The 14,373-nt window shown below is 39.6% G+C and overlaps 1 protein-coding gene across 41 annotated transcripts in view; it reads right to left on the bottom strand.

Moving 5' to 3' along the window:
* Positions 1-14,373, bottom strand: part of Zasp52 (Z band alternatively spliced PDZ-motif protein 52) — a 123,981-nt gene that overhangs the window by 506 nt on the left and 109,102 nt on the right. For 18 of the 41 annotated variants that reach the window (XM_045764949.2, XM_045764948.2, XM_045764945.2 and 15 more), the window contains 7 exons: positions 11,693-12,208; positions 11,218-11,392; positions 5,775-6,756; positions 4,822-5,008; positions 3,435-3,555; positions 2,787-2,902; positions 1-744 (listed from right to left, as the gene is read on the bottom strand). The exon at positions 1-744 is cut by the window's left edge and continues 506 nt beyond it. In XM_045764949.2, the coding sequence (XP_045620905.2) occupies positions 658-744; positions 2,787-2,902; positions 3,435-3,555; positions 4,822-5,008; positions 5,775-6,756; positions 11,218-11,392; positions 11,693-12,208 (2,184 nt within the window). In that variant the 3' untranslated portion in view covers positions 1-657. Of the gene's footprint in view, positions 1,478-2,786; positions 2,903-3,434; positions 3,556-4,821; positions 5,009-5,595; positions 5,666-5,774; positions 6,757-11,217; positions 11,393-11,692; positions 12,209-14,373 lie in introns of all 41 variants that reach the window. The other 23 variants (XM_069311220.1, XM_045764952.2, XM_045764954.2 and 20 more) reach the window with 11 other exon arrangements.

The raw sequence follows: 14,373 nt of genomic DNA on the forward strand, positions 1-14,373 counted from the left end.
GAAAAATGGCTGAAGCAATGAAGAAATCAATAGTACAAGCAACATACTGGTTCACACCTTTCATGTTTGCATTTTACTGACTTGAACATTAATCTAGGCAATAAAGCTTATGTATACAGTACTTACACTAATTAATGTGATAAAATTAAGGCACTGACTTTTATCACTGGCGATTTATGCACTTTGTTTTAATTCAAGCCAACAGGCTGACTTTCTGCCTTATTGTGTATAGATAAACATTTAATAAATGCAACAGAAACATCATTAACTCACACTATGCCATCAGAAGGCAACATTAACCAAAAGCTGTAATGTTCGTTGCATAATGCCATGGCATGTATTAATTTAAAGTTCATCACTTGAGGCATGTAAAACCATCTGAAAATGGAGATTCTCATTGAGCTGCATCTCAATAGTTATTACTCTTGAGGAGCTCAAAAAATGTTAATAAATAGCTATACTAGGAGAAAATAAGCAGTTGTGGTGGAATTCTGCTGCTGCTACAATAATAATAATGATGATACTTCGGCAACCCAAAACATTTTGTCATTGCTGTTTGCGAATTTGTTGATTCTGTTGCTTGTGAATGGAAGCAGGTGAACCCCTTCTCTCAGAAGACAGAGCCATGATGGGACCTGCGTGCTGTGTAGCAGCAGCTTAGAAACCACGCTGAGCGTGAGCCTTGCAGAAAGGTTTTCCACCCTTGGCGAAGAAGCTCTGGCCCTCCAAGTTCTTGTGGCATTTCTGCAGGTTAGAGGCTAGTTACTACTATAATTATGCACACTACATTGAAAGAATTGTTAATCTTGTACTGCAATTACTGAGCAACTCTACTGCCTGTGGAATAAGAAGTGTGAAGCAACCTCCAGCAACCGCTGTCCAAGGACACAAGACTTAAGTATACAATACTTCTTTATGCACAAGGCAGACCAAAGCTGAGGTCAGTTGCATGAAATGTTGCAGTAGTTTTAGTGTTTGGTTATGCAGCAACAAATCTAAATTATTGATTGCAAAAATAATTTACTCATTTGATATCTAGCTAAGATTAGGAACTATGCATAGCTAATTAGCTATTTGTGAGAAGACACTTCATATTCTATTCACTTTTACTAGAAAATATATTGCAACTAATTAAACAAAAATTAAAATAATCTTTAAACAATACTGTATTTTGATCTTTAAAAGTTCTAAAAAGCATATTTTTCCCATATCTCCAAATCCTCCGTGAGACACTTTGCAATAAAAAATATTAAAGGAACTAAAATATCCATAGTCCACGAGTCTTAAGCGAAATCTTGCAATGGACTAGTTAAGAACTATGGTGCTCAAGGGGGATATGGGAATAAGGTAAAATGTCGGATCAAAAGCACCAAGCAAATGGGGGCCAGGCTGGAGTTTAGCGGCCAGCATGGGACTTGCAGAAGGGTCGGCCGTTCTTGGCATAGAAGCTCTTGCCCTCTAGGTTGGATTTGCAAACCTGTGGATAGGATGGGAGCAAACAATCTTTCTTTAAATGTATGCAAACAAAATAAAATATCTTTGGTTATAATTAAGTGCCTCTTAATTGTGGTTGCAATGATAGGGTCACAATGTTTTAACAAAAACATTATATGTATTAGTTTCTTAATGATTCATGCAGGGCAATATGCAACAGTTAATTTTTCAACATTCCTGCAATCAAAGCAGGGGATTTCCATGCAGAAACAAAGTATTTCAGGCATCCAGTACTTGTAGCAGTTCATAAATGGCATTAGCTGCTTTATCAAAACAGCTAAAATTCCTACTTCCAATAACAATTCAATTAACAATTCCTACTTCCATTGTATGTGCACAAACTGTATAAAAGAGCTAAAGGGCAGAAAATCATGAGCATTGCATTTGAAAAATATTTTAGGATTTTTATATGCCAGCTAAGGAAGTTGTAGAACATGTTTAGCCTAACTGGAAAAAAATATAAATTAACCAATCTTCCAAAGCCAGTACAGCAGCCCTACACTCATTAATACCATTTTTATGTACAAAGATACAATTTACAAATTTAATCATCATGTGACTAAAGACTGAACAAATCCACAGGAGCCGTTATGAGGTTTCAAACCTATGCGCCGAGTTCTCAGGCACAGTCTAGTCAACTGCGCCACGACATGATCAAAAGAATTGCAACCTGGGGGTACTACTGCTCCCACAAGGAAGCCTCAGGATCCTTGTAGGAGCAGTAGCATCCCCAGGTTGCAATTCTTTTGATCATGTCGTGGTACAGTCGACTAGGGTGTGCCCGAGAACACCCAGTGCATAGGTTTAAACCCTCATCACGGCTCCTGTGAATTTATTTATTGATATCATGATAATGGGATTTCTTTGTGTATGAACCATTCATATCAGCTTATCATTGTAGGCATCTTTAGGTGAACTATAGGCTAAGATTATACAATATTTACACACATTTACATATGTTTGGGTTTGGTAACTTTCTATGAAATGTCCCCTTCCCCAGTCTATAAATACCTAAGGATGTTACCAGATAATTAAGACGGGCAATATTAGGAATGCTGGAAATTTTATACTGTATATATGTTTTTGAAAATCAAGATTATGCCATATGGTACAGCATTTTGATTAGTTTTGGGCTGCTATTTAAAGAATAGCATTTAAAAAGAAAATTGTGACACTACAAGACACCAAGACCGACTAGCTGAAGTACTGGAGAGATTAATAATTCAAATATAGTTAAACACATACTGAGGTCGCGCACACTATCAGGCTTATAAAAACTCTTAAAACCTTACCGAGCACTTGAAGCACTGACTGTGATAGTTGTTATTAAGGGCTTCTACCCATCGGTCACCAGCCTCGATAGGAAAACCACACCCCACACACTTGGTCGTGAACAAGTCATTCCAATCTGTGGGAATTTTACAAGATTAAAGTCCGAAAAAAACTGCAAAATGTTTAGTGAAATACTAGTACCTGTACTGTACATTACAGTGCTCTGCTTAAGAGCAGCCAATTCACACATCCATCCCACTCTGACCAAAAGTACATTCATTAACCCTTGCACTGCTCACCTATTTTCGGCAAAAACGTCTTGGTGCAATTGTCAAGGACATATTTTTGTTATTTTTACAAATGTTCAGGTAAATTTAATGTCAAAATGTTTCCAAAGTCAACTATTTCCATTTCAAAACACAAATAGTAATGAAAACATTAAAAAACATTAAAATATAGCCAAATTAAAAAACAAAAAGCACAACTCTCTGAGCGCCTAAAGGCGCTTTGCAGCTATCTACACACATCCACCCATCCCACACATTTACACACCTTTCTCAAACATGTTACACTTGCCTATATCCCATAAACAGCATATTTTCAGTAAACTAATTATTAAGTTAAAATTATGCAAACTTCAAGCAATTATCAGCCGACTTTGAACTCACCAGCTTCACAGTAAGGTAACCCATCTTCCAGATAGAAGGCACCAGAGCCAAACACCTTGCCACAGTAGGCACAGCAGAAACATTCCGGATGGAACTGTTTACCAACAGCATTAAGACAATCCTAAGAATAAAAATGCATAATTTTATTCACATTTCACCTAAAATTTGTCACTCAAATTATTAATATAAAAGAAAAATTCACAACCTTATTCGGTGTGTAGGTACTCACAGTAAAGGATTGAAAACCCTAGCTGGGGACAATTCAAGATATAAAATGACTACAGATCTTTCATACTACTTGTCGCACACTAGTACATCAAAATATGTAATGGAGAGCAAGTCCTATTGTTACCTCATGCTAGCTTGCTCTATATGTAATATGTTATGCAGTGTGGGGCATTTTGCAGACCACTATGCCTTTTACTTTAAATGTGAAAGATTAAAGGGACAATAAGAGATGTTTGCATCTTTTTATTTACCGTCGTTATTACACTGCCCCACATCTCCGTAGCAATACCCAATGTTTAGATCAATAGCCGCATTTGCTTAATTGCTTTATGCTATACAGTACGGTATGTTTTGATAAATTTCAGTAAATCCGATTCTTTTAGAATCGGCTAACTACATAGTACTTTTTTTTTTGCTCCGTTATCAGCATCTTCAATGTTATATACATTTATTAATTTAAAAGCAGAAAGGCTACATCGTTATAATGGCAAAACCGTAATTACGTTTAAGTATTTACACAATACCCACATCAAAATAAATCCCATGCATATTGTCCTGAATAACCTCTTCCAGTACCTGGCCCCAGGAATAAATCTTAATATAAAATAGAAACATTTCAGCCATTTTATGTTTAGGTGTCAAGTACCGCACATGACAGTCATACCTTTGTTCCACATCAAGTAATACTTATAATTTGTGGACATGCAAGATACAATGTCTCACACGCGTCACACCTGCCTCTGCCTCAGATTTCCAACACATTTGTGCACTTTCTCGGCAGATCACCCATACAATTACTTCTCAATCTTGAAGATCGCTTTCCTTGCAACACTGCCATTCCATATTTGATCTATCCCCTTACTGACACAATGCTCCTTACATTGCATATACAGTATATATTAAAACTAGATTTTTATCATATGTGCTATAGTTATACTGGTATACTGGCATGGCATTTGTTTCTATCACACCACTAAAGCCATAATGATTCTTCTGTGCATTTTTCTAGCTACATTTCTTTTATAGTAAGAGCCCATAGTAGAATAAATGTTTAAATTACAAAATTAAACTACAAAATTAGTGTGAACATTTAACATTAAAAGATAGTGACGGTATGAAAGTACCGTGTACAGTACATACAAAGTTCAAATATACATACCCCTTTCACCCTCTTGTCACATTTTCCACAGATGGGAGCAAAATACTTTTCATAACAGTCTTCACAGTGAAGGGAACCTTGCTCTTCCACAAAGCCCATGTCAATCAGGGCCCTACGGCAGCTGACAGTGGAGCAGACGAAGTGATCTGGGCACCAGGTCTTGCCTAATGCAGAAACAAATGGGCCCCTGCAGAATATGATCAATATTAGAATTGTGTGTTTAGTGCAAACAAGGCTAAATAGCAATGTAACCAATTTCCCAAGTAAAAATGACACTGTATGAAAGTAAATTTTCATTAATGGAGAGAATAAAACAATTCAAAGTCCATGCATAATTTTAGGTGTAAAACTATAGGTAACATGCAGATACACAAATGTATTTACAACAACATGCAGGGATGCGTTGATTGTATGACGAGCCTACCATCGTCATTCCACTAAAATCTGACATTTATCAATTCTTGGCAATTAACTTTAGATGATCAGCCATTATACTAAATTTAATTTTAATTACCATTAAGTGTAAAACAGCAACGTATTTTAAGTCATATAAGGCAGTATACACTTTAATTCACAGCTAGTAATATTTATTTAGCAACAGTTTATATAATTATTTATTCACAGCTAGTCTAAATATATCATCTGGCAAGTAACGTTATGATTTAGCCAAAAATATTAATTTGTAGTTTATTAATATTTCATTTGCAGTATTTTATTTGGTTTAGAGTGAAGACTAACAGTACTGTACTGTATATACAAACAAGTTAGTATTACCTGATGGGTGTGTGGCAACCATGGCAGGATGGGCGCTCCTTGCTGGTAGTGGCAGCGGGTGTCACTGTGCCTGGCCACAAGGTACAACAAACATGACAAAAGGTACACACACACATGCTCAAGGCAAACTTGGGCCACACTGCTACACTACAATAATTTCTAGTCTATACATCACAAACCTGATCTGACGTGTACAGTCGGCACATATGGGTATCCTTGCAGTAGTAGATGGGTTCATCACACCACGTCCTCGACGAGGAGCAGTCCTCTGCCCACCAGTCTGGGCAACACCCTTCAATGAACTACCACCCAGGTCTGGAATTGGTGTTGGCTTGGGCATTCCACCCAGAGATGAAACTGGAGCCGGGGCTGGTGCTGGAGCGAAGACCGGAGCAGGGCCTGTGGGAGCGGGGGGCTTGGGGGCTGCAGGTTTTGGCATTGGGGCTGATGCGGATGCTGCAGCTGGACCTGGAGCAGGCTTAGGAGCAGGAGCTGGGATAGAATTAACAATAGGAACTGAAACAGGGGGAGGGATAGGAGCAGAGGCAAGTCTTGAGGGAGCTCCTGGGGCCAAACCAGTTTTTTTGCCTGACGCTGCAACAGGCTTAAACCCAACATTTGATGATTGTGATGGATTTGGCTTCGGAGCTGCCACAGACTTAAAACCACTAACAGGCTTTGAAGCAGCAGGTTTAGCAGCAGCTGGTTTAGCAGCAACAGGCTTAGGGGAAGCAGGCACAGTAGAAGATAGCTTAGGGGTAGGGGCACACTTGGTCGCTGATGGCATTGGCTCAGCGATAGGCGTAAAAGCCGGAGGGTCTATTTTACCCTTTCCAGGTGAAGAGGGAACTGTGCATGCTGGAGTTACAACAGGGTTTGGTGCAGGAGTAGGAGCAACTACTGGAGCAGAAGCAGAAGCTGGGAGAGTTTTGGCAGGTTTAGCAGGTTGCTGGGTGGGAGGGGAAGCCTTTATGACCATGGTATCGTAATCTTTTGGAGGTGGTGGAGTCGGCAAGAGGGGAGGCCTCTTTGGGGGTGGACCAGCTGCATGCTTTGGTCTGGGCACATAAACAGGTTCCCCCGCAGGCGCCCAAGCAGGCGAGCGGGGCCCCTCCTCCACCGCATCCACCTTCTTTGGTGGCGGCCACACAAAGGGTGCACCTGCACCAATGGTGTGGATGAAAAGTGAGCAAGGGACCCAGAAAACAATGAGCAAGAAGTAGAGGAGCATAAGGTACCCAAACCAGATAAAGTTGAATAAATTATAAAAAGCGACGAATCAATGGTCAAGAAGTGGAATTTAAGAAGTCAGACAAGTCAAGAGTATTAATAGGCATGATTTCCAGAATAATTTGTGTATAAATAACATACAACAGATACATTCAAGTGTGCCAGTTAATCCGTAAAGAAATTTAAAAGAAAAAAAATAATAAAATGTCAAGAATAGTAGTGATCATGATATCCAGGAGTGGCAGCAATATGCACCAATACAGGTGTGAATGATGTGAATTACCACAAGTGAATAAGATTGGGTAAAGCGAAGGCAAGGAAGCAGAAATGGGGAGAGGGGAAGCAGAGGAGAGGAGGGAAGGAACATACCAGACAAAAAATGGGGACGGGGAAAGAAAGGAAATCCCTAATTAGAATACGATACCCCCAGGGAACTAGTTCTGGCATTTATTATTACGGTAGTCCACCAGTCAAAACAAAGCAGCATGTGATTAAAAATGTGCGTGCATCAATGACTCTGCAAACGTGTGTTGCATCAGCCAACTCACATGCATTTATTTTTAACAATTTGGACCACCAGCTCTGTTATTCAATTCCAAACTGAGGCAAATTATGATTAATTTTATTGGAAGCCAAAAAAAAGATGCTTAAAAAAAAGAAAAAAAGGTTCCTCCGTCCAAAAAAATGTCTGGTAAGACTCCCTCTACGAGGTACATGCAGTTGCCAGGAGGATAAAAATAGTAGTTAAGAAGGCAGGACAGACAAGAGTCTAGGATACAAGTTAGATGGCCAGTGAGTAATACTGTAGTTAGTGAAGAGCATGGGAGACGTGCTGGGGCAGCTGTGGAATTTGCAGAGGGGGGGGTGGGAGAGGGAGAAGGGGGTGGGGCAAAGCCACCTCCCGAGTCCACGAAAGGGCAGACCTCGGAATCTGGGTTAGCTCCAGCTCAACTCCAGTAGCACCAGTTGCAGCAACGGGCTGCTTACAAAATGGCAGCTTAAACATCACCACTGTCCACTTTGAAGCACATTTGTACACTAATGCACAGCTACCATCTTTACAAAAACCACTTCATACTCAAACTGGTATTCTGTATCTATAAAGTGTCAACTAAAATTAATTTAAAATAAATTATCCTTTGCAGGTTAGCTTTGGTTAAGTTTTTTTTTCCAATTTATTTATTTCAAACAGTTTGCCATACCACTAACATGGCTGGGTAACTAATGAAGGAAAATGGTGGTTAAAGCCAGTTTTACTTAAATAAATAATACAAAATACAGTACTGAACTGTTGCATGCACAAGATTTTATAGTACTTATGTACAGTAGATAAATTTGTAGTTTCGGTATGTTGGCAGGTATGCAATAATGTATGTGAACTAATGTGTGTTCAATACACAGTGCAATGTCCAAGCTGAAGCAGTTAACAAGACAACTGTTGAATACTTGGCTTAGAATACACTGCCCACTAAGAGTGGGCAGTGGGGGATGCTGGAGCCAAGCAACAGTCTGCCCCCACCCCCACCATGAACTGTGATGCAGCTGGATACTTTAAATGCTCCTTGCTCACAACCTACAAACACTTTATGCTACCAGCACCAACTATTTGCTCATTCAATACAGGCATATCCAGGTCTCTATTTCTGTAATGATGATGTCCAGTCATATGAATATGCAGCAACTGGGCATGTAGCTATTGGCGCAGTACATCAATAGCCGTCCCAAATTCGATCCATAACAGATAATGCGTTAAAAACAATCCAAGAATGTTTTGTTTATGGAAGTGATGTTCATATAATAAAGATGACAATACCATTAAAAAAAAATGCAAGTGGTTGGTCAACACATTAACCAAGTAATGAAGTTGCTGACAATTTTTCCAAGTGTGTATGCCAATTAAAGCCTGCCTGCAGTTAAGATCATTGTTGTTTTAGACTAAATGCTACAGTATGACTAAAATTCAATTCTTTAACCTTCAAGTTCAAAAATCGTTTCCACTATTTATTTGCATTAAATTGCTCTGTTAAACTGGCTCACCACAAATGTACTTAAAAGAAACTCAAAAACCTCATACGAGCTTGGCAATACAAAACTAACAAGGTAAATACAAAATAAAGACCATGCCACTCCTGGATTTGCCCGGTATTTATAAAATCTCTACTGCTTGTGAAACTTTCTATTCTAATACATTAACGGTATAGTCTAAACAAAATTTATCTTTAAAACTTGGGTTGATTAATATGCGTAGCAATGTTATATAAAAACCATATTACACACAATTACAAAGTACACTTTTTAAATTGCACATTAGAATATTAAAATACTGTATTAATACCTCACTTATGAATGGAGTCATGAAGTATTTAAGTACAGGGTATATAACAAACATTTTAGAGAAATCCAAGCAATAAAATAAAAAATTCCCTATCCTCTCTAATGCTGTACTTAATGAAGGCAATTTATAGTAAACCAGAATTGAGAATGGTGAACATTACTGAAGTTTGGTTGTGTGCGATAGTAATGATACAAGGTCAAGGGAACATTAATGTTGACCTAACTTGGATTCAACATGGTGCCGCCCATCTAGGCATATGATTGTGAAGTGTACCTTATACAGTATACTACAGTATTTGGAGACTTCGTACCTTACACAAGCACGTTTCAGATGTTTTAGTGTTTATGCAAGGAGGAAAACCTGCTATCTTTTGACACTAACATAAGCTATTCTACATCAAAGATTCTTTGATTACAATTTATTTAAAACTATTATTGCCCCAGTGCCAAAGCCACACGAATACAATATGGCACTGCATAATTATTATAGCCGATGACCGAGCATTAGCTTCAGTAATATAAAACAGGCCGAGGACCATATGTCAGCCTCATTTCAATAGTCAAGTGTCATAGTAGCTATAACCAGCTATTTTAGTTCTGCTGGTTTTGGCCCTTGTCCATCGTACTTCCTGTAGCCTGGCTAGCTTCCAACTATGTACGCATTATACAAACCACACTTGAGGGCTACTCTATGTATTGGTTGATTGCTGTCTCTTTTAATGTAGTAATCTCACTTTTCTGTGACTGAAAATCTTTGGTTTTTATTTACCAATTAATGAATATTAATCCAACATCTTAAAACAAGTTATTTTATTTATAGAAATTATGTAATTTTTTATTTACCACCATAAACATTTCCATTGTGGCTTTTACCAGGAAATACAACTACAAAGCATAACTTTAAATACGCATACAGCATGATTATCGGTAAGTTTATTTGACAAAATAAAGATTACGAATGTAATAAATCTACCAAAATATAAAATGTGTACTGTACTCAATTCATAGTAAGTATTTTATAGTTATAACTAAACTAATAAGTTAAGAGAATAATGGACCTACTTTAGTAGGTTCCGACTCGATACGACTGGCTTGCATAAAATTTTTCATTAGGCAAGAAAATATAGTAGCAGTGCTTTATTTTAGCAGATTATTATTATTAGAATGGAATGCGTGTAAAATTTAAATGTCGATGGCATTAATCTATTCTTGCATCCAATATATTTAGCACATAATAGCTGTTATCTTTAAGATTGATTTGTAGACCTAGTAATTACTATACTATTGTATATCAAATCTATCTTAGGGCAAGTGTGTTCTTGATACTCATACTCCAGGAACAAGGTAAATTAAAAAAAAAAAACACACTGTATACTTGCCAGCTGTTAAAGAGGTCACCATCAATTGACTATGGGACACATTTACCTCGCTCAACTTGGCTTTATCTACCATAATTATACATTTTTTTAAAAACATGGTTTTATTAGTCATGCACGAAAGCTAAAAATAAAATGTGTAGCCACACTTCACATGCCAGAGCATCAGTTTTTTATAAAAAGTAATCAACCATCCAATGAGAATTTATTTATGGCAGTAATGCGAGTCATTTTTTTTCATCATTGTTATCATGCCTTGTAATGAGAAGAGAATTAATTTTAATGTGTGATGGACAGACAGAATGTGGGGGTGTGTAAAGTGGGTGACTGAGGACACTGCCAAGGATGGGGCCTTGCACTGACTAGTGGCCATGTGTTGGCACACACCCAGCCCAGTATCAGTCATGATCACTCTCCATTACTGGGACCCTTTTTTGTATCACTATGCAAAGGTTGAAAAATAATGTAAAACTATCAATTATAGCAATAGCCTTAACCTAGCACAATAAAGTGAACAGCAGGCGAGGGCAGGCTAGCTGTGACTGGCACGAAAGTGCTACAAGGTGACGACGACACTTATGTGTAGGAAGTAACCATACTTGTGGGTCGTACCACTGGTTAAGAACTATTTCACTGCTCTGCCACCTTACCTACTGTTCCATACAATTAGTCAGTACAGTACCTTTCTTGGGAATGTGCGATCGCACATCCACGCTTCCAGCAGGGGCACCAAATGGTACCTTATGGTGCGCGGGGGCTGCCTGGGCTTTGAATGGTGTGAATGTGGGTGGAGGGGCCGCCATGGGCGCTGCGGGGGCCTGAGCAAAGATGGGGGCAGGAACAGGGGCCGGCGCTGGCTGCAACGTTAAGAGAACACATTAGTACTAAGGTACACCCATGAGCTGACCGGGACCACCTCCCAACACCTGACATGGAAGGTGGGGGAAGCGGCCCCTCACTATGTGACTATTGCTGAGGGCTGGGGAACTTTCACATAGACCAACATCACTAAATGTAATGTTGTATCCACACTATGCTAGTCAAACTCAAGATTTATCAATGCATGATGCTTGGGATGTTAGTTGCTAGCAGGCGTTCATCGCCATCACTAACAAGTTGCAAATTAACTTTATATGAGAACACTGAACAAGGGTTACTTTGTGGAGCAGCGTATGTATGGACGCTGAGCTACGGTAGACTGTGGCACTGGCCCAGCCAGTATCATGCGTGGGGGACATGCGCCACTCTACCTCAAGCACGGGGGGTGGTGGGCATGGGGCCACAACAGGCTCCCCTGCCAGGACCACCACTGGCGAAGACTCCTCGGCAATAGCGACAGGTTCTGGTTCTGATGTAGATTCCTCTGCAGTTTCCGGCTCTGCTGTGGCTTTGGGTTCAGCTTCAGCTGGGGCTTCACGCTCTATTGCAGTTTCTGATTCCAATTCTGGCTGTGAAATAGCCTCATTCTTTGGCTCTGGTTCTGGCTCCGATACAGCCTGGGTTTCCAATACAGTTTCTGGCTTTGGTTTAGCCTCAATTTCTGTTTGTTCTGACTTATCCACAGGCTGAGTTTCAAGTTGTGGCTTGGCCTGTGGTGATAATTCCTGCTGTTGAGCAATCTCTTCAGTTGTAGGCAGAGCCTCTGTCTGGGGCTCAGTGGGAGCGACCTCGGCCTGAAAGGACCGCGAGGTGGGGGTGATAACGAGGTGCAATCACCAAACAAGGATACAAACATAACACGTGCACAGGAGGGCTGACATGCATCAGGGAGGAAGAGATGACTTTGCCAATCAAGTCGGCTGACGATCTGCCCATTAGCTGCCACCTCAGCTAATGGGCTACCGTCCACACCGCCCACCACACATCTTTGGACACTCCGCCCACTAAACCTAATATAACTGCCATACATGATGCAACTCTGCTAATTGGGGGAACATGTAGGTCCTATTTATAGCAGGTCTTTTTTTTGTGGTGGTGCATGTGTGAGAGAAGGGGGGGGGGGGAGTGAGGGGGAAGGGGAGGGAAGAAGAAGAAGAAGAAGAGAGAAAGAAAAGAAAAAAAAGAGAAAAAAGAAAAAAAAAGAGGAGAGAGAGAGAGAGGGGGGGGGGAGAGACAGACAGACGGAAGGAGGCAGGGAAGGGGGGAATTATCAGGTGAAAGCACCAAGCCATTATGACTATATAGCACTAGGAAGGGGTCAAAATAAGGATTTGGGAGAGGGGGGGTGGGTGGATAGGAAGGAATGGTGTCCAACAACTTGGATGGTTGAGGACTGAACACCAACCTGCTTGAAGCGAGACCATCGCTCTACTGTCCAGCCCAAGCGGTTGAACGAGAAGGGGTGGGGGATGGACACAGGATACGAGTTCAACGTATGGAGGGGAGAGTAAATTTTGTAAGGTCTAGCCTGTATGCCTACTCTGGTGTAAACACACTTTCAAGAGTTACATACTTTTCCTTAATGCTGACATGTTTGTGGTAAATAAAATTAGGTTTAAGATTTTAATCTAGAAATGACAACCTATACACAAATACATTTTTTTGAAGTTGCGTACACTATGCAAGCATTCATGTAACGTCTGCCAATTCTTTGCATTACCATTTAGGCAATGTCACTAACCTCACACATCTGCCCAGTTTTCTTTTATAAGCACTTGCTCCATTCATTAGCCCAACAGACATTGCAGGTCAAATATTCTTCAAATAGAACCCTACTCCAATCTTTGCATTTCTCTACAAAACATGTCCTTACCCCTTTTGCTGTAGCACTATTTTGTCCCCATACTGTACAGTAGTATTTTTCCATACATTACAGCTATTATAAATTATTGACTTTTCCCGATGGTACTACAGTATTAATAAAATTCAAGTAATAGTCTTACGAGTTCCATTTTTTAATATAATATATATGGTTCAAGCAACTATACCTAGCTAATATAGTACTTTATGGAAAGCATTGCGGAGAAGGTGATGGAAACACTCGATATGTGCGCGAGTGCATTAAGAACCAAACTTCTGAACGTAACCTACATCAAGAGCAAGAACTGGAGTCAATAACAGTGTACTGTGGTGCTTGTATTGTACATCAATACACTTGTATAAACTCAAAAGACATGCCTGCATGTAAATATGATCACTTAATTTGTATATTTATATGCATACAACAATTGCAAGTTTATATAGGTTGTTATGAACATAATAGGATGTGTATGCATTCTGCATTTATTTTTGTTGGGTGTAGATATGAATATGTAATCCCAATGTAAAAATGCCTACCATATACCCGAGTATACATGCACGTGGGCATTACTACATGCACCGATATGTTTCTACACACATGCAACATGTGACTGTCATGCAGTGGAACAATCCAGTAGTGCTGGTGGTGCCTCCACCCACACCAGTCACTCAGTACTGTGTACCACACCTCACTTGTGTTAACTTCCCTGTGCTCCCCTCCCTCTTACCACTTAAAATATATCCCAGATACTTAAAGAGTTCAATTTCACAAAATGCCATTCATCACTACCAATGCTAGTGTAATATCTGGGGAAAAAATGCCTGAAACCACTACATTTACCAATTGCTTTTATAAAGGGCTTTGAAAAATTACTAGCAGAATAAACTAAGTACAGTAAGGTACCATTCCTTGTCAAAAAGCTTCACACACTAAATTCCATAATTTTGTAATGTGTTGATTAAATCAATTTTTAATGTAGTGGCTTACAGAATGGTGGTTTTCAACCCCCTCCCCCCCTTCCCCCCCAAGAGACCTCCAAACCTTCCTTTCGATTATGTCAATGAGTACTTGGAGACTGGAATCTCTAGAATGAGTGAA

The sequence above is a fragment of the Procambarus clarkii genome, chromosome 69 (genome assembly GCF_040958095.1).
Source record: "Procambarus clarkii isolate CNS0578487 chromosome 69, FALCON_Pclarkii_2.0, whole genome shotgun sequence".
Lineage (NCBI taxonomy): Eukaryota > Metazoa > Arthropoda > Malacostraca > Decapoda > Cambaridae > Procambarus > Procambarus clarkii.